We start from the raw sequence: 18,831 nt of genomic DNA on the forward strand, positions 1-18,831 counted from the left end.
AGGCGATGCACAGCCCTAGCAATCCCGTGAAGCCATGTCGTTTCTCTTTTCATTGATGGAAGAGGAAGCTGAGGCTCGGAGACCTAAAGTTAGGTGCCAAGGTCGCCCAGAGTAAGCCCGGGAGCTCAAAGTGACCCCACGTCTGACTCCAGTGTCTGAACGCTCAACCTCTGTTTTCTTACCTATGAAACAGGAATTTCCCCAGGACCCTTGTGGGGGATTTTATCTAAAATAAGTTCCTTATTTGGAGGCTTAGGGGAAGTGCTTTATTACCTGAAAATGACCTACATGCTCCAAGCCAAAGGGACTCTCTGGGCTCGCCCACCTGCTGAATTATTGTGGTGAGTCCAGCAGCCCAAATTGCTACTCTTACCCCTGCTATGTGACCCTGAGTTACTTACTTTCCCTCTCTGGGCTTGGGTCTCCCTATCTGTCCACTGAGGAGAGGGTTCCCCAGCCTCCCAGGGGATGGGGGCTGCTAAGGTGGCACAACCCACCACTCTGAGGTGCTCAGAGCCCTGGGGTGAGGAATGCTGATGTCCATCAGTGTTGAGAGATGGGGCGGCCCTGGACTCCAGGCTCCAGCCAGCATAGGGGTGCCTGCCCAAGTGGGTCCCAGAGTGCTCCAGGGCTGTCTGTGCTGTCTAGTGGCTGCTAGTCTCATGTGGCTACTCGTGATTAATTTTAAATTAATTGAAATGATACAAGGTCGGGTGCTGTAATCCTAGCACTTTGGAAGGCTGAGACAGGAGGATCATTTGAGCCCAGGAGTTCAAGACCAGCCTGGGCAACATAGTGAAACCCTGTCTCTATAAAAAATACAAAAATTAGAGCTGGGCGCAGTGGCTCACACCTATAATCCCAGCATTTTGGGAGACTGAGGCAGGCAGATCACCTGAGGTCAGTAGTTCGAGACCAGCCTGGCCAATATGGTGAAATCCCGTCTCTACTAAAAATACAAAAATTAGCCAGGCTGTGATGGTACGCGTCAGTAATTCTAGCCATCTGGGAGGCTGAGATGGGAGACTCCCTTGAACCTGGGAGGCAGAGGTTGTAGTGAGCCGAGATCATACCACTGTGATACTAGATGGAACCTTCTGTGTTCTGTTCACACCCCCCACTTTTCACATGGCCCAAGGCTGTTTCACTGCCCAGTGCGGTATAGAGCTCTGCTGGCGACAATGTAGGCACTTTCTTTCTTTTTTTTTTGGAGATGGAATTTCGCTCTTGTCACCCAGGCTGGAGTGCAGTGGTGCGATCTCGGCTCACCACAACCGCCACCTCCTGGATTCAAGCAATTCTCCTGCCTCAGCCTCCCGAGCAGCTGGGATTACAGGCATGTGCCACCAAGCCCAGCTAATTTTGTGTTTTTAGTAGAGACTGGGTTTCACCATGTTGGTCAGGCTGGCTTCAAACTCCCAACCTCAGGTGATCCACCTGCCTTGGCCTCCCAAAGTGCTGGGATTACAAGCGTGTGCCACCGCAACCGGCCAGTGTAGGCACTTTCAAAACAGTTTCCTCGGAATTCCTGAGAGGCAGTACCCAGCCACAGTGAGCGTCATGGTATCAATATTTCCGGAAAAAAAATTTAACAATAGCTATGAAACGGTGTTTTTAGAGTCGAAGTCTGGAAGACCTGGCTCGGGGTCCGGGGAGGTGGGTCCTGTGATGTGGACGCTGGGTGGTGCGCTTGGGAGCCATGGCAGGGCCGGGATCTCTTGCAGCCCAGGGATGGAGCCTGCAGGTGGTGAGCTCGGGAGGCGAGTGGAGGCTGCGCTATCAATGCCAGTGCCCTCCCGGCGGGGCCAGGTTCTCTCTCTGTGGGGGCAGGGGGAAGCACACAGGGTACAGGGAGGGGGGCTGGGTTCTCTCTCCTTGGGACAGGGTGGTGCCGTCGCATGCGTTCCCCAGCTGCAGGCACGAGAAACAATTTGGAGTGGAACCTGGGCTCTGACCTCCCTCATCCTCAGCCTTCCCCCAAGGACAGGCCGTGAGATGAATGTGGTCACCGGCCCAATCCAGGGGTCTGTGGCCAAACCGCAGACCCGGAGGAAGCAGGCCAGGCCATCTGGGGAGCCGGCTCCCCTCCTCTCCTCCTCTGGCTCCCACAAAGCTGTCTCATCCAGGAGCCAGGCCCGCCTGTGAACGAGGGAAGGCCGCAGGTGTTCCTTCCGCCTGAAGCATGTGAAAGCCAGAGGCCCCCACCCCACTCTCCAGCCGCATCCCCCTCCCCAGACTCAGGAGGCCAAACCCGCCTTTCACAGCCATCTGTAACCCAAACGTCTGCCTGCAGCTTTGTTGAGTTCAGTCCACAGTGGGCCGTGTGGCCTGGGAGCATCCAAAGGCAGCTGGGGCCTGCCAGGACTGCTGCCCCCAGATCGTCACTTGCTGTGTGTGTGGCTCTGTGGGGCCCCAGCTCCACGATATCCCCAAGCATCTGCCACCCGCTCTTCCCAGATTGCAGGGCATGCCTGGCAAGACTGCGCAGTGCCACTCTGACGGGCCTGATCTGAACCTGGGCTTGGGGGGATGAGGGAGAGGACTGAGCACGTGCGATGGACAGAGATGGACACCCCCTCCCAGGCAGGAGAGGCAGAGCTGCTTCTGACAGGCAGTTATCGGGGGGAAGAGAAAGCAGGCAATGAAGCCACCCCATCTCAGGGCAGCATGCAGGGCAGAGCCTAAGACAGGGTCCTCCTGCAAGGGCCGGACAAGGAGGAAGGCATGGGCAGGAATTGCATTCAAATCAACAGCAAAGACAAAGGTCACCTAGAAAGGGGGACTCCACCAGACTCTTACCCAGCAGCACACCCCTCCTGCCTGAGCCTGGTGAGCAAGGGGCTCAAGGGGAAACTGAGGAAGGAGCTTGCACTTCTGTGTGGTTGAGGAGGGCACCCATCTGGGGCTCCGCCCGCTCCCTGCTTTGGCTCCCCTGTTCCCGGGCTGCTGATTCTCAGGAGGCTTTGCCACCTGAAGAACCAGGAGGTCGAGCAAGGGAAGAGGAGCTTTCCAGCTCCTGTGCCGACCTGAGATCCAAGAGGCACCATCCTGCAGAATGGCCTTGGTCCCAGGCCTCCACGTGCACTGTGGCAGACAGTGCCAGTCGATCACTGATGGCAGACAGTGCCAGCCAATCACCGCTCTTTCCTGACCCAGACACAGCCTCATGCTCTGCAGCCAAGTGCCCCAGGGAAGCCCATCACCGATTGGTCAAGCTTGGAGTAAAAGACGAAGCCTATTTGCTTCCCTGTTTTCACGTGGGGCTTATCAAGTATTTACTAAGCACCTTCTAGAAGCTTGGAGATGACTACAAGCCATGGTCCCTGAGCCCAAGACACTTACAGGCTTGTTTTCTGGGAGGATTGGGGTGGTTAGAGACCGCCTTCTGGTCGGTGACCACACGATGGGCCATCTTGGTCTCTCTCCGTATCTGGTTTGGGGGTTTTAGCAGGACTAGGCCTAGACTAGGGACAGGGAGGGCCCAAGTTCTGGCTGGGTCCAGGGTCCTGGGATCCAGGGCCATTTGGGACCTGTGGGAATGGACGGACAGCACAGGATGGGGCATGGGGTCTGGGCCCTCAGTATGTTCCCTTCACCCTCTTGTTGTCGGGGTCGAAGGGAGACTTCAGGTGGGCCCGGGCACCGTAGGTCACCCCCATCCTCTCCAGGGCATAGTCCCCGCTCTTCACAAAGTCCAGCGAGACCTAGGAGCAGAGGTGGGGATGAGGGTCACTATCTGTTGGTAGGTACGGAGCTCATGCCTGCCTGCTTCTCTGGAAGAGGGGGTCTTGGTCTTGTTGCCTGCCCTGTGGGCAAACTCATCCCTGTGCCAGGGCCTCCTTCCCGAACCCAGGCATCGCCCCAGAGCAGGTAGAGTTCGTGTCCATGTGATCTCGAGTTGGACATGGGCATCTGGGGTCCGGCAAAGCCAAGGTCTGGGAGCCAGTATGACTTCCACAGGACAACACACCTCCAGCCCCAGCGATTCCAGATGCCTGGGAAACAGCAGAAACACGGTGGTTTCCCCGGAGCCGGGCCGGAGCAGCGCTGAGGCTGGCGGCCAATCCGGCTCAAATCCCTCTGGGCAGGGGCGGCTGGAACAGCCTTCTAGACAGCTTGGCCTCTGCGTGCTCCCCATCCCACGCCCTGGCTCGGCATCCCCAGCAAGCCCTCGGGAACTAGTCAGCCCCAGGTGCAGGTGCTCTTAGGGCAGGAGGAGGGCGTCACCTCCAGCCTGGTGCAGCTGGTGACGCTGGGCACTTTTGCCACGGCTGCTATGAGGAGGGCAGGCCGGGCCACTCAGGGAAGCTGCTCTCCCATTATAGCAATTAAACCCAAGGCCAGGGCCACAGGAGGGAGTCTCAGGTTCTACTCTGGGAGTCAGAGGGCTCCTTCTTGTTCCTGGCAGCTCAGGACTGGATGAAATAAAATAAAAAAACAAATCAAGCTTTTTCTGTGACAGGAGCTTTAGGAATGGCGCTTCTGAGCCATGTGTGCACCTGCAGGGCTGAGAGTTCTGAGCTGACCCCCGCAGGAAGGCAGCATGGAGAGCTGGTGGCCTTCAGATGTCCCCAGGCAGGCACAACTCAAAGCGGGCACCTGGCCTTGCTAACAAATACCCACGAGGCAGAAACTCCTTCCCCATCTCGGAGCCTTTCCCTTCAATGACCAGGTTTCCCTATCTTAGGAAGAAACCTCTGCTACCCCACTTGGGTGCTAGAAAATGTTTAACAGCAGCTTTGGAGTGAGGTGGGTGTGACTGTAGCGTTTGCCCATTTCCATGGTGCAAATGCTCTGGACAGCCCTGATGGAGAGGCACGAGACGTGCACCGGCGGCTCCGGGTGCATTGACTGGTTCCCCGGCTGCCTGTCCGGATGCCATTGAACTTCAGCTTCCCTGGTCACGTTGGTCATGGACCCATCCCTGACTCTGGAGAACTTTGAAGAAATGGCAACGGAGCCTCTCCTCCCCAGCTCACCCTGGCATGGAACCCATAAACTCCGGTTTGGCTGGGCCCCAGGGCTGTGGCCCCCGGGACCGTGGCCCCAGGGCTGTGTCAGGAGGCCCTGCGCACCGTGGGAGCCACGCCATCACAATCCCCACTTATTAAGACCCCACTCTGGGCAGTGGCCTGTATGACGGCCCTGCATGGTAGGTGAGTGTCCATATTTTATAAATGAGGAAACCGAGACTCTAAGAGAGGATCCTTGTCCAAGGTCACAAAGCAAGTAAAAGGCAGATCCCAAAGCCTGGTGGCATCAAGTGTGTCCTGAGCCTCCCAGCTCCACCGCCGGACTCAGCCCCATGGGCTGCCACTTCCCCACAGCTCCACAGGACCATGGCCTTGCCTAAGGCCTGGCGGTGTCCCCTCCCCCTTGGGCCTTCGAGCTGGGCCTGCGCATGTTCTGCAGCTCTTGCTAAGACTGCTCTGTCTCCAGCCTACCCCTCCTTGTGGCTTCTCCCAAGCGCTCCCTCCCTCCCCGATTCCCTCTATGTGCCCAGCAGGGACTCAGGCTGGAAGGTTCTGGAGCCAGGCCAGCACCTCCCAGCCTCACTAAGGGCTTGGGCCAAATGTCAGATCTGCTCCCATGGAGAGACGTGACCCTCCTCACTGGCACCTCTACGTGCGGCACCAGAAAGATGGGAAAAGGAGGTGGAGGTAGAGCCCACCCCTTCCCCTTCTGGGGAGGCTGCCCACCCCCTGCCCTACCACCCCTGGCCACCCAGAGCTGTCCTGGAACTTGCTTCTGGGGGCAGTGCCTGCTCTTTCCAGCCTGCTCCTGCCTCCTGCAGCCAGGGACCAGGGTCACCTGGTGGGTGTGGGGTTGCCTGGGGTCAGGGGTGTCTGGAGTGAGGAAAGAGAGGAGGATAGAAACATGGGTCGCTGAGTCTGAGTCTCTGGTTGGTCACCCTGGGGGCCACCCCTGCACCCCAGGCAAAGGGTGGGCCGTGGGCAGCTTGAGGTTTGGGTCTCTGGTATCAGGAGCCGGAAGGTATCAGCCTGGCTGGCTGGCAACTCCTTCTAACCAAAAAAAGCCTGGAACCACCAAAGTCAGATTCTTCCAGAAAGAAAACAGAGAGCAGCTTTGGCTCTGCCCAGGCACAGCTGGGGAGTCCTCCACCTGCTGAGGCCTCTTCCTCTCCCTTCTCCTTCCCCCTCCTCCCTCTCTCCCCTTTTTCCTTCCCCCTCCTTCTCCTTCCTTCCTCCCCCTCTTCCCTCCTCCCTCCTTCTTCCTCCTCTTCCTCCTCCCTCCTTTCTCTTCCCTCCTCCTCCTCTGGACCCCACCCGTCCTCCTCCCTGTGCCCGGCACACTCAGGGTGCAGTGCCGGGTGCTGGTTTGGAGCTGGGGAGGAATCAGCATTTGCCTCAGCAGGGCCAGAGAAGGCGACTCACCGGCCCACCACTGGGGTCACGGATGTAACCATAGGCGATGGTCTTGTCGATGGCGAACCCAAAGTCGGCCCTCCGGACGTGGCCCACCACTTGGCCGTTCCTCCAGATGGCCTCCAGGCCAAACATGGGTACTTTGCTGGAAGAAGCAGTAGAGGACGCTGGGGCCCCAGAAACCACAGGGTGGGGACGTGTCCACAGTGGCCTGGAGGAGAATGGGGGCCTGCATGGTGCCCACCCAACCGTGGCTCCAACACAGATAGGGCTGGCCTACTAGGACCTCACTGGTCCCCAGAGCCAGCCCAGCACCTGGCCTGGACACCACGGCTCAGGCTTCGAGTGAGTAAAAGGGATGAGCGGAAAACAACAAAACCAGGAGTAGACTTTGCTGTTTCCAGAAGCGAGGCCCATATATTTGGGAGAGCCCCTGCCTCCGATTTCCTTCCACTGCTCTTCAACTCTGTTGTCGTCGTTGTTTTTTTTTGTTTGTTTGTTTGTTTGATGTAGTGGCACAATCTAGATTCGCTGCAACCTCCACCTCCCAGGTTCAAACGATTCTCCTGCCTCAGCCTCTGGAGTAGCTGGGATTACAGGCACCCACCACCATGCCTGGCTAATTTTTGTATTTTTAGTAGATATGGGGCTTCACCATGTTGGCCAGGCTGGTCTAGAACTCCTGACCTCAAGTGATCCGCCCGCCTCAGCCTCCCAAAATGCTGGGATTACAGGTGTGAGCCACTGCACCCGGCCAGGTTCATTTTTTTTCACAGTACAATACATACTTTATCCAAAGGACTTCGCTTCATGTAATACATGAATGCTCACCATAAAAGCTTTAAAAATTAAAAGCAGGAAGACAAAGGAAAAAAGTAAGATAAAATCAAAGAAAGGCCAGCACCCAGGGCTAACTGGTAATACTTTGTTGCCAGTCTGCAGACTTCTCCATGTGCGATGGGTTATCACAGCTGCAGCTGTGCAAAGGGGCCCTGGAATGCAAGGGCTGGGGTGAGGCTGAGGGGGCCCCCTGTATCCTCACCCTGGAGTCACTGTTTGGGTCCCACTTGTCAATCGGATTAGGATGAGGCTGGAAGGAGGTTTTGTAAACATCTTTGGTTTTGCCCTAGTTTTCTTTTTTTTTTTTTTTTTTTTGAGACAGAGTCTTGCTCAGTTGCCCGGGCTGGAGTGCAGTGGCGCGATCTCGGCTCACTGCAAGCTCCGCCTCCCGGGTTCACGCCATTCTCCTGCCTCAGCCTCCTGAGTAGCTGGGACTACAGGCACCCGCCACCACGCCCAGCTAACTTTTTGTATTTTTTAGTAGAGACGGGGTTTCACCGTGTTAACCAGGATGGTCTCGATCTCCTGACCTCGTGATCCGCCCGCCTCGGCCTCCCAAAGTGCTGGGATTAAAGGCGTGAGCCACTGCGCCCGGCCTCACCCTAGTTTTCATTCTCCACGTGAGGACACTGAGGCTCCAACTGCCCGGAGTCCCAGAGTAGAGTGGCAGGGCCGTTCTCTGTGACTCCACTGCCAGCATCCTCTCTGCGTCTGTCCTGGAACCGCGATAGTCCAGAGCCCGGCACAGAGCAGCTATTATGCAGCCTGACAGAAAACCCCTGAGCAGAGCGCACTGGGTCATAGGGGCTGTCCAAGGCCCTCCTAGACCCAGACATCAGGCTGCAGGTGCTTCCTGGAGGGTCAGAAGGTCGGGGTCAGGCAGGCAGAAAGGACCCATGGACGCTGACCTGTCTGCAAGGGGCCCCCTCTCCGGGAGCTGAGCTGATCCTGGGAGCTGGACAGCTGTCACGTAACAGAGCCTGACAGGCACCCAGGGAGAAGCCACAGGACGAAGACAGCACGGCCCCGCTCACCCTCCCTCTCCCCTCACCCTCACCCTCCCTCTCCCTCACCCTCCCTCTCCCCTCACCCTCCCTCTCCCTCACCCTCCGTCTCCCCTCACCCTCCCTCTCCCCTCACTCTCCCTCTCCCTCACCCTCCGTCTCCCCTCACCCTCCGTCTCCCCTCACCATCCTGCTCCCTCACTCTCCCTCTCCCTCACCCTCCCTCTCCCCTCACCCTCCCTCTCCCTCACCCTCCCGCTCCCTCACCCTCCTTCTCCCCTCACCCTCCTTCTCCCCTCACCCTCCCTCTCCCTCACCCTCCCTCTCCCTCACCCTCCCTCTCCCTCACCCTCCCTCTCCCCTCACTCTCCGTCTCCCTCACCCTCCATCTCCCTCACCCTCCCTCTCCCTCACCCTCCCTCTCCCTCACCCTCCATATCCCCTCACCGTCCCGCTCCCTCACTCTCACTCTCCCTCACCCTCCCTCTCCCTCACCCTCCCTCTCCCCTCATCCTCCCTCTCCCTCACCCTCCCTCTCCCTCACCCTCCGTCTCCCTCACCCTCCATATCCCCTCACCCTCCCTCTCCCTCCCTCTCCCTCTCCCCTCACCATCTGTCTCCCTCACCCTCACCCTCCCTCTCCCTCCCTCTCCCTCTCCCCTCACCATCTGTCTCCCTCACCCTCCCTCTCCCCTCACCCTCCCTCTCCCATCACCCTCCCTCTCCCCTCACCCTCCCTCTCCCCTCACCCTCCATCTCCCTCACTCTCCCTCTCTCCTCACCCTCCGTCTCCCCAACCCTCCCTCTCCCTCACCATCCCTCTCCCCTCACCCTCCCTCTCCCTCCCTCCCCCTCTCCCTCCCTCCCCCTCACCCTCCCTCTCCCCTCACCCTCCCTCTCCCCTCACCCACCGTCTCCCTCACCCTCCCTCTCCCTCTCCCCTCACCTTCCGACTTCCTCACCCTCCCTCTCCCTCACCCTCCCTCTCCCCTCACCCTCCCTCTCCCTCACCCTCCATCTCCCTCACCCTCCCTCTCCCCTCACCCTCCGTTTCCCTCACCCTCCCTCTCCCCTCACCCTCTGTCTCCCTCATCCTCCCTCTCCTCTCACCCTCCCTCTCCCTCCCTCTCCCCTCATCATCTGTCTCCCTCACCCTCCCTCTCCCCTCACCCTCCCTCTCCCATCACCCTCCCTCTCCCCTCACCCTCTGTCTCCCTCACCCTCCCTCTCCCCTCACCCTCCCTCTCACCTCTCCCTCCCTCTCCCCTCACCCTCTGTCTCCCTCACCCTCCCTCTCCCTCACTCTCCCTCTCCCCTCACCCTCTGTCTCCCTCACTCTCCCTCTCCCCTCACCCTCCCTCTCCCTCATCCTTCCTCTCCCCTCACCCTCCCTCTCCCTCACCCTTCCTCTCCCCTCACCCTCTGTCTCCCTCACCCTCCCTCTCCCCTTACCCTCTGTCTCCCTCACCCTCCCTCTCCCTCACCCTTCTTCTCCCCTCACCCTCTGTCTCCCTCACCCTCCGTCTCCCCTCACCTTCCGTCTCCCTCACCCTCCCTCTCCCTCACACTCCGTCTCCCCTCACCCTCTGTCTCCCTCACCCTTCCTTTCCCTCACCCTCCCTCTCCCTCACACTCCCTCTCCCTCACCCTCCGTCTCCCCTCACCCTCTGTCTCCCTCACCCTTCCTTTCCCTCACCCTCCCTCTCCCTCTCTCTCCCTCTCCCCTCACCCTCTGTCTCCCTCATCCTTCCTCTCCCTCTCCCTCCCTCTCCCTCACCCTCCCTCTCCCTCACCCTCCCTCTCCCTCCCTCTCCCCTCACCCTGTCTCCCTCACCCTCCCTCTCCCTCCCTCCCCCTCTCCCCTCACCGTCTGTCTCCCTCACCCTTCCTCTCCCTCACCCTTCCTCTCCCCTCACCCTCCCTCTCTCCCCTCACCGTCTGTCTCCCTCACCCTTCCTCTCCCTCACCCTTCCTCTCCCCTCACCCTCACTCTCCCTCACCCTCCTTCTCCCTCACCCTCCCTCTCCCCTCACCCTCCGTCTCCCTCACCCTCCCTCTCCCTCACTCTCCCTCTCCCTCACCCTCCGTCTCCCCTCACCCTCTGTCTCCCTCACCCTTCCTTTCCCTCACCCTCCCTCTCCCTCTCTCTCCCTCTCCCCTCACCCTCTGTCTCCCGCATCCTTCCTCTCCCCTCACCCTCCCTCTCCCTCACCCTCCCTCTCCCCTCACCCTCTGTCTCCCTCATCCTTCCTCTCCCTCTCCCTCCCTCTCCCTCACCCTCCCTCTCCCTCACTCTCCCTCACCCTTCCTCTCCCTCACCCTCCCTCTCTCTCCCTCTCCCCTCACCCTCTGTCTCCCTCACCCTCCCTCTCCCTCCCTCCCCCTCTCCCCTCACCGTCTGTCTCCCTCACCCTTCCTCTCCCTCACCCTTCCTCTCCCCTCACCCTCCCTCTCCCTCACCCTCCTTCTCCCTCACCCTCCCTCTCCCCTCACCCTCCGTCTCCCTCACCCTCCCTCTCCCTCACTCTCCCTCACCCTCCCTCTCCCTCACTCTCCCTCTCCTCACCCTCTGTCTCCCTCATCCTCCCTCTCCCCTCACTCTCCGTCTCCCTCACCCTCCCTCTCCCTCACTCTCCCTCTCCCCTCACCCTCTGTCTCCCTCACCCTCCCTCTCCCTCCCTCCCCCTCTCCCCTCACCCTCTGTCTCCCTCACCCTCCCTCTCCCTCCCTCTCCCTCTCCCCTCACCTTCCGTCTCCCTCACCCTCCCTCTCCCCTCACCCTCCGTCTCCCTCACCCTCTGTCTCCCTCAGCCTTCCTCTCCCCTCACCCTCCCTCTCCCCTCACCCTCCCTCTCTCCTCACCCTCCCTCTCCCCTCACCCTCTGTCTCCCTCACCCTCCCTCTCCCCTCACCCTCTGTCTCCCTCACCCTTCCTTTCCCTCACCCTCCCTCTCCCTCACTCTCCCTCTCCCCTCACCCTCTGTCTCCCTCATCCTTCCTCTCCCTCACCCTCCCTCTCCCCTCACCCTCCATCTCCCTCACCCTCCCTCTCCCCTCACCCTCCCTCTCCCTCCCTCTCCCTCTCCCCTCACCCTCTGTCTCCCTCAGCCTTCCTCTCCCCTCACCCTCCCTCTCCCCTCACCCTCCCTCTCCCCTCACCCTCCCTCTCCCCTCACCCTCCCTCTCTCTCCCTCTTCCTCTCCCCTCACCCTCTGTCTCCCTCATCCTTCTTCTCCCTCTCCCTCCCTCTCCTTCGCCCTCCCTCTCCTCTCACCCTCCCTCTACCTCCCGCTCCCTCTCCCCTCACCCTCTGTCTCCCTCACCCTCCCTCTCCCCTCACCTTCTGTCTCCCTCACCCTTCCTTTCCCTCACCCTCCCTCTCCCTCTCCCCTCACCCTCTGTCTCCCTCACTCTCCCTCTCCCCTCACCCTCTGTCTCCCTCATCCTTCCTCTCCCTCACCCTCCCTCTCCCCTCACCCTCTGTCTCCCTCACCCTCCCTCTCCCTCACCCTTCCTCTCCCCTCACCCTTCCTTTCCCTCACCCTCCCTCTCCCTCACTATCCCTCTCCCCTCACCCACTATCTCCCTCACTCTCCCTCTCCCCTCACCCTCTGTCTCCCTCACCCTCCCTCTCCCTCACCCTCCCTCTCCCCTCACCCTCTGTCTCCCTCACCCTCCTTCTCCCCTCACCCTTCCTTTCCCTCACCCTCCCTCTCCCCTCACCCTCTGTCTCCCTCACCCTCCCTCTCCCCTCACCCTCTGTCTCCCTCACCCTCCCTCTCCCTCACTCTCCCTCTCCCTCACTCTCCCTCTCCCTCATCCTCCCTCTCCCTCACCCTCCCTCTCTCACATCCTCCCTCACCCTCACCCTCCCTCTCTCACATCCTCCCTCTCCCTCACCCTACCTCTCCCCTCACCCTACCTCTCTCCTCACTCTCCCTCACTCTCATCCTCCCTCTCCCCTCACCCTCCCTCTCCTCTCACCCTCCCTGTCCCCTCACCCTCCCTTTCCATCACCCTCCCTGTCCCTCACCCTCCCTCTCCCTCAACCTCCCTCTCCCTCAGTCTCCCTCTCCCTCCCCTCCTCACTCTGACACTCCTTTTGAAGGCTCCAGAAACCTGGGAGAAGTGGCAGTGTTTGCAGCTGGCTGTCAGCTCCACGTCCACAGAGCCCAAAGCTGCCCACTTGCCCGGAGACCTGTGCTTCGGACCCCCACAGGCACCATAGGAGGGCCCCTGAGCAAGGCCTGATCTTCTCAGACTGCCCTGCAACTCAAGGGGGACTCGGGTTCCTGGAATCCAAACTCTCCCAGTAGCTCAGGGAGCACCGGGCTCCAGCAGCATGCTCAAAGCCACTCTTAGTGGGGAGGGCAGGAGGTCAGGTCAACCCCAGGCAGAGTCTCTCCTTCCACCTCTGCTGTGTGACTGGGCGTGAGTCCCCTGCTCCTTGGTACCATGTGGTCTTCATTTGTTAATGAGGATGGAGGATGATGGCCCCAGCAGAGTCCCTCTCCCCCCATCACAGGGCTGTGGGGAAACTGAACCAGAACAGGATGGGAGGTCATGGCGCAGTGACTGGGAGGCCAGGCTCCCTGGGTTCACCCTCCCAAGGCCCTCAGCCTAGACCTGCCGCAGGGGGTGGCCTGGGCTTGGCTGCACCTTTCTCTTTTGAGACCTGCTTTCGAAGAGCGCGGAGCATTCCCTATCTCCCCACGGGCCCTGCTGGCCTGGGAGGGGCCCCAGGTGTGCAACCTTACACTGGCCTGATTTGAATCCCAGCACTTTGGGATCCTCACACCTGTAATCCCAGCATTTTGGGAGGTTGAGGCAGGCAGATCACGAGGTCAGGAGAGTTCAAGACCAGCCTGGCCAACATAGTAAAACCCCATCTCTACTAAAAATACAAAAATTAACCGGGTATGGTGGCAGGCGCCTGTAATTCCAGCTACTCGGGAGGCTGAGACAGGAGAATCACTCGAACCTGGGAAGCAGAGGTTGCGGTCAGCCGAGATCGCGCCACTGCACTCCAGCCTGGGCAATAGAGTGAGACTCCGTCTCAAAAAAAAAAGAAAGAGCAAATTCTCTCTGCCTTTCTGCCTTTAACAGCATGTGACCTGGCCAGATGGCCTCTCTCTCTGGCCTTGATTTCCTTATCTGCAGTAGACTGCTGGGTGTGTTCCGGAAGAGCATGGCTGGCACCTGGGAAGTGTTGGTACCAGGGGCTTTGACTGGGGGACTGAGAAGCGCCTACCTGCCCTGGCTGGCTGTAGGCAGTTGCTTCCGGGTGGGTGTGGGACAGCGGGATACTCACTCCTCCACGGTGAAGCACACCAGGCGCCGGCGGAGGCCTGCGGCCCGCTGCTGCTCCAGGGCCTCCCTCCCCAGGAAGGGCACCGGTGACTTGAGCTTGCAGGTGAAGGCCAGGCCTGCCTCCAGGGGGCTGTCGTCCGGCCGCAGGTCTGCATGCCAGTGCCGGTAGCCTGTGGGAAAGGAAACCACCGGGTTGGTGCCACCCTAAGGGGGATAAGCCCTTCAGGAGATGCATGAGGATGCTGCCTAAACCCACCCCCTCCAGCCCCTATGCACACTCTCAGAGCTGCTTAGTCACCTGGGCAGGAGGCAGGGGCATCCCCAACTCCAGAAGGTTCCCTGGGGTGACTCCCCGCTCCCCGAGCAGACTGCAGCCCATCTGCACCCTCGGGTGGGTGTGTCAGGGAGGGGCGTGTGAAGGGGGGAGCTTTCCAATGCCCAAGCTGGGTGCCCAACACCCAGGGGAGCTGCCCAACGCCCAAGCTGGGTGACCAACACCCTGGGGAATTGCCCAAAGCCTGCTCTGAGCCTCCATCCTTGCTGTGGACAAGGGTCTGGGCTTCCAGAGGCCATAGCACCTGCTCCCCTGCTCTATTCTTCACAGTTCTGAGAAACCAAGGCCCTCAATGCCAACCCAGCCTGGGCCTGCCCCCCCAGGTGCTGGGCAGCACCTCAGCTCTCTGCGTCCAGGTGTGTGCAGGTGTCGCAGATCCCAGCACTGTCCCTGGGGCCCTGCACGAAGACCCTGGGCAGCAAGAGGGTTTGGGGAAATGGAGGACGTCAGGCGCTGGAGTGTGGGGGAGGAAATCATGGTGTGGAAAGAAGGAAGCTGGGTGACAACACAGGGAAGGTAAACAGCTTCTCGGCTTCCAGGTGTCTCAAGCATCACCCCCAACCAGCCCCCCTCCCTCTCTGCCCCGTGCCCTGTGCTGACCAGACCCTACACTCACCTTTCTCAATGCTCAAGGAGTCGATGGCGCGGTACCCTGCGTTGACGAGGCCGTGCTTGGCACCCGCGGCCATCACAGCCCGGTACACAGGCACGCAGGATGCCTTTGGAATGTGCAGCTCCCAGCCCAGCTCCCCCACGAAGGACAGCCGCATGGCCCGGACCTGGGGAACAAGGTCATGGCTTAGATGTGGCCATGTAAGATGGCCGAGGTCCAGGCCTAGGTTACCACTTCCTGGTGGACAGCTCCTATCGTCACCATGATTACCAGCTGGCCCTGGGTCCCAGCCAGACTGCCACCAAGAAATGGGGTCTTGAAGAGCTGCTCCCTCCAGCTGCTCCAGAAATCTTTGAGGAGGAGTAGGGGGTCCCCTTTGGGAAGGGGAGATGGCAGGTTTGCTGTCTGGAGACCTCAGATTTTCTCCAGGACTGGGTTGGTTTCCTGTCTGTCATAACAAATGACCACAACTGGTGGCTTAAATCAACAGCAGGAAACTCCCTCTCAGTTCTGGAGGCTCAAAATCCAAATTCACCATGTGGGTGAGCCACGCTCCCTCTGCAGGCTCTGGAGACAACCCTTCCACTCTCCAGGGAGCGTCCTGAGTGCCTCCAGGTGCCCCTCAGCTGTGGCTGCATCACTGTGATCTCTGCCTCAGCCCTACAGCCTCCCCTCTGTGCGTCTTCCAAGGACACGTGTCACTGGAGTGAGGACCTTCCCTAGCCCTACATAATGTCATCTGGAGATCCTGACCTTAATTATACCTGCAAAGATCCTATTTCCAAATAAGGCGAGTTATAAGGCAGGTTCTGGCGAGTTAGGATGTAGACGTATGTTTTGGGGGTCACCATTCAGTCCACAGCAGTGACCTGGGGCAAGCTTCTCACCCTTCCCTGTCTGGAAGATGGGGTTGGGAGCCCAGCTTCATCTGTTTCAGAAGCTCTGAGACACATCTGCGAGGAGCAGGGGAAGGCAGCAGCCCAGCTCAAGGGACACCACCCTGGCTGCGCTCGGTGGGGCAGAGGCATCAGGGAAGGGGACAGCCAGGTGCCAAGCCCGTTGTCCGAGGAGCCCATCACCCACCATTCTGGTCAGCCCCGGCCCGGCACAGGGCTCTGAAGACAGCCATAGCCTCTGCCCCTCAGGACTCAGCTCGGCCGTGAGCACAGCCATGTTCTGGGTGGGGAAGAGGCCGGAAAGCAAGGCCGCTGCCTGGGACGCCAGACCAGGCTGGCAGGCAGAGCAGGAGACTGCCATCGCAGACGGGCCTTCCAGGTGAGGGTGCAAAGGCCCAGTGCTGGGCAGCGGACATGGTGGGAGGCAGGAGAGAAAGGCCTGTGGGGCTGTGGATACCTGACTGTGAAAGACACGGTGACCCCAAGCCCTGCAGAAGTGACAGTGCCGATTATGTGCTCGTGGGCTAAGCTTCATCTCGTCCCTCCGTGGCCCATACAACTGTGGGAACACTGTCAATCACGTCCATGGGCTGAGGCAGACACAGAGGCTCCCAGAGGCACTGAGCCGGGCCTAGGCACACCCAGCTCTGCCGAGGACAGCTGGTGTCTTTGGGAGGGTGTGTCCTGCACATCTGCACATCAGGCTAGCACTTGGCTCCGTGGAGGCCACAGGCAGCGTGGGGGGCTCCTTGCACAGGAGACGTGATTTTCCTCACACACTTGGTTCGGGTGCGTGGCACGTCCACACCCAGTAACTAGAGTCTGCGTCCTCACCTTCAGGCAAACCCTTGAACCCACTGACTCCCACGGGAAGGCCTGAGTGCTCAGCCCTGGGACCACAGAGCTCACAAAAGGAATGGGGAGAGCTAGGCTGATTGCAGGATCCCAGACAGTGGACGAGCTGATTCCACCGCTGTTCTGAGCGGAAAGACCCTCCCCGCACAGCTCCCGCTGGGATACATCTGTGGGAGAGAGGGCAGAGGCCGCTTTCCCAACCACAGGGGCAGCTCCTTATAAACCTGACACTTTAATCAGTTGGCCTCCAAGGGGCTGGATTCTAAAAACTTTGGAAATGGCGCAAATTGTTCTCGGTTGCCATTTGCCCAGGCCTCCTACAAAATTCAAAATTGACACAGAAAATGTACTGTTGACATTTCCCTGCTTCCCTGGTGCAAGCCGTAGGCCCCTGACAAAGATTGCCTTGTCAACGGGGTTCTAATTTTAGACAGCCTATGGAGGATCTCAGGGCTCAAAGCCAATCACATTTTGAAACAGGAAAAATAATTTTTAAAGTGCACCTATCCACGGCCCTCCAATTGTGGATCCCTGTTCAGACAAAGACCCGTCACCCAGCTCAGTGAGAGGGTTGGAGTTCACGGGTGGAAGGGAGGGAGCGGTCCCATCCTTCCTGGCTTCAGCAGCTCAGCGAGGATGGAGTCAGCTGGGTCCGGGTCTCCATCATACCCCGTGCACAGCCTGGTCCAAGAAACAGTCCCTGAACGAAGGAGGAAAACGGGGGCCACACCTGCTTCCCGACAAAGTGAGGGAGTCTGGGGAAATCCAGGGGCCTCTCTAACGTCACAGAATCACTGGTTGTTGAAGCATCTTGCATTTTTCTCCACCAAAGCAGTAGAGTGGGATCGGTCCCCAATTCTTCCAAGTGGTGACCCACAAGGAAAGGGACAGGCCGAGTGAGGACATCCGGAACATGGGCTCCCAGTCAGCTGGGCTTGGGTGGAAACAGCATCTCCCAGAGCCCATGGGGGTCAGCCCACTCGGCCTCAGTGCCCTCCTCTGACCCATCAACCAGGGATGGCATGTGTGCACCGAGCACGTGGTCCCAGCATGCCGCCGTTGGCCACTTTGGCTCAAGTGGACTCTGAAAGCCCCAAACTGCAAGATGGAACTCCTGGCCATGAATGGAGTCACAGAATTATGGAAGATCAGCAGGAAGGGCCTCATGTCAGGTTTTGTTTAAACCCTTTCCACATCCCGAAAATTCCACGCAAAAAATCCTGCTGAAAATATTAAACGGAGTCAGCAAAGTTGCAGAAAGCAAAGTCAAATGAACCGTCACGTATGTGTTCACACGATTTCGACAAGGGCGCTTGAAGCCACTCACAGGGAAAGAGTCTCCAACAAGTGGTGCTGGGAGGATCCGACGGCCACGTGCAGAAGCATGAAGCTGGCCGCTTACCTTACATCACGTCCAAAAATTAACTAGACATGGAACAAAGACATAAGGGTAAGATCTGTAGCTGTACAGCCTCTGGAAGAAAGCATGGGGAGTTGGAAATGGCAAGGGGTTCCTGGAGAGGACACTGAAAGCACAGGTCACAAAAGCAAAAGTCAGATGGAAGGACATTCATCATAAGCACTTTCATACATTGAAGGACACTAATAAAGAGTGAAAAGGCAACCCACAGGATGGGAGAGAACATTTGCAAGTCTTACACAGGATAAGGGCCTTCTACCCAGACAGAATAAAGAACTCCTACAACTTAATACCACCATTAAAAATGGGCAAAGGGGCCGAGTGTGATGGCTCATGCCTGTAATCCCAGCACTTTGGGAGACCAAGGTGGAAGGACTATCTGAGGTCAGGAGTTCGAGACCATCCTGGCCAACATAGTGAAACTTTGTTTCCATTAAAAATATATTTTTTTAAAAAAGTAGTTGAGCATGGTGGTGTGTGCCTGTAGTCCCAGCTACTTGGGAGGCTGAGGCAGGAGAATCACTTGAATCCAAGAGGTGGAGGCTGCAGTGAGCCGAGATTGTGCCACTGCACTCCAGCTGGGGCAACAGAGCGAGACTCCATCTAAAAAAAAAATGGGCAAAGGACTTGAATCAACAATTCCCAAATACAAATGCAAATGGCCAACAGGCCCAGGAAAAGATGCTCCACATCACTACCCATCAGAGGCGCGCAAACCCAAGTCACAATGAGTTATCACTTTGTGCCCATGAGGATGACAATTATAGAAACAAGACAAAGGAAGTAACAAGTGTTGGTGAGGATGTGGAGAAACTGGAGCCCTTGTGTACTGTGGGTGGAAATGGAAAATGGTGCAAGCACTGTGGAAAACAGGGTGGCAGTTCTTTAAAACATTAAAAATACAACTTCCATGTGATATAGCAACCCCACTTCTGGGTATACACCCAAAGGAATTGAAAGGAGGGATTCGAAGAGGTGTTTGCACACTCATGTTCACAGGGTTATTCACAATAGCCAAGAGGTAGACGCAACCTACCTCTTGGTCCATCAACAGAGCATGAACAAGCGGGGCATGGTGGCTCACACCTGTAATCCCGGTACTTGGGGAGGCCAAGGCAGGCGGACTGCTTGAGCCCAGGAGTCTGAGACCAGCCTGGGCAACACAGGGAAGCC

The 18,831-nt window shown here is 58.7% G+C and overlaps 1 protein-coding gene across 2 annotated transcripts in view; it reads right to left on the reverse strand.

The window, feature by feature from the left end:
- Nucleotides 1-3,184: 3,184 nt before the first annotated feature.
- SARDH (sarcosine dehydrogenase) overlaps nt 3,185-18,831 on the reverse strand; it is a 78,244-nt gene continuing 62,597 nt past the window's right edge. The window contains exons 19-22 of one of the 2 annotated variants that reach the window (XM_008005754.3): nt 14,491-14,653; nt 13,542-13,710; nt 6,396-6,531; nt 3,185-3,704 (exon numbers count right to left, since the gene is read on the reverse strand). In XM_008005754.3, coding sequence (XP_008003945.3) covers nt 3,579-3,704; nt 6,396-6,531; nt 13,542-13,710; nt 14,491-14,653 — 594 coding nt within the window. In that variant the 3' untranslated portion in view covers nt 3,185-3,578. Of the gene's footprint in view, nt 3,705-6,395; nt 6,532-13,481; nt 13,711-14,490; nt 14,654-18,831 lie in introns of those variants that run through there. The other variant, XR_005236614.2, reaches the window with a different exon arrangement.

Source organism: Chlorocebus sabaeus, chromosome 12 (assembly GCF_047675955.1).
Source record: "Chlorocebus sabaeus isolate Y175 chromosome 12, mChlSab1.0.hap1, whole genome shotgun sequence".
Classification (NCBI taxonomy): Eukaryota; Metazoa; Chordata; class Mammalia; order Primates; family Cercopithecidae; genus Chlorocebus; species Chlorocebus sabaeus.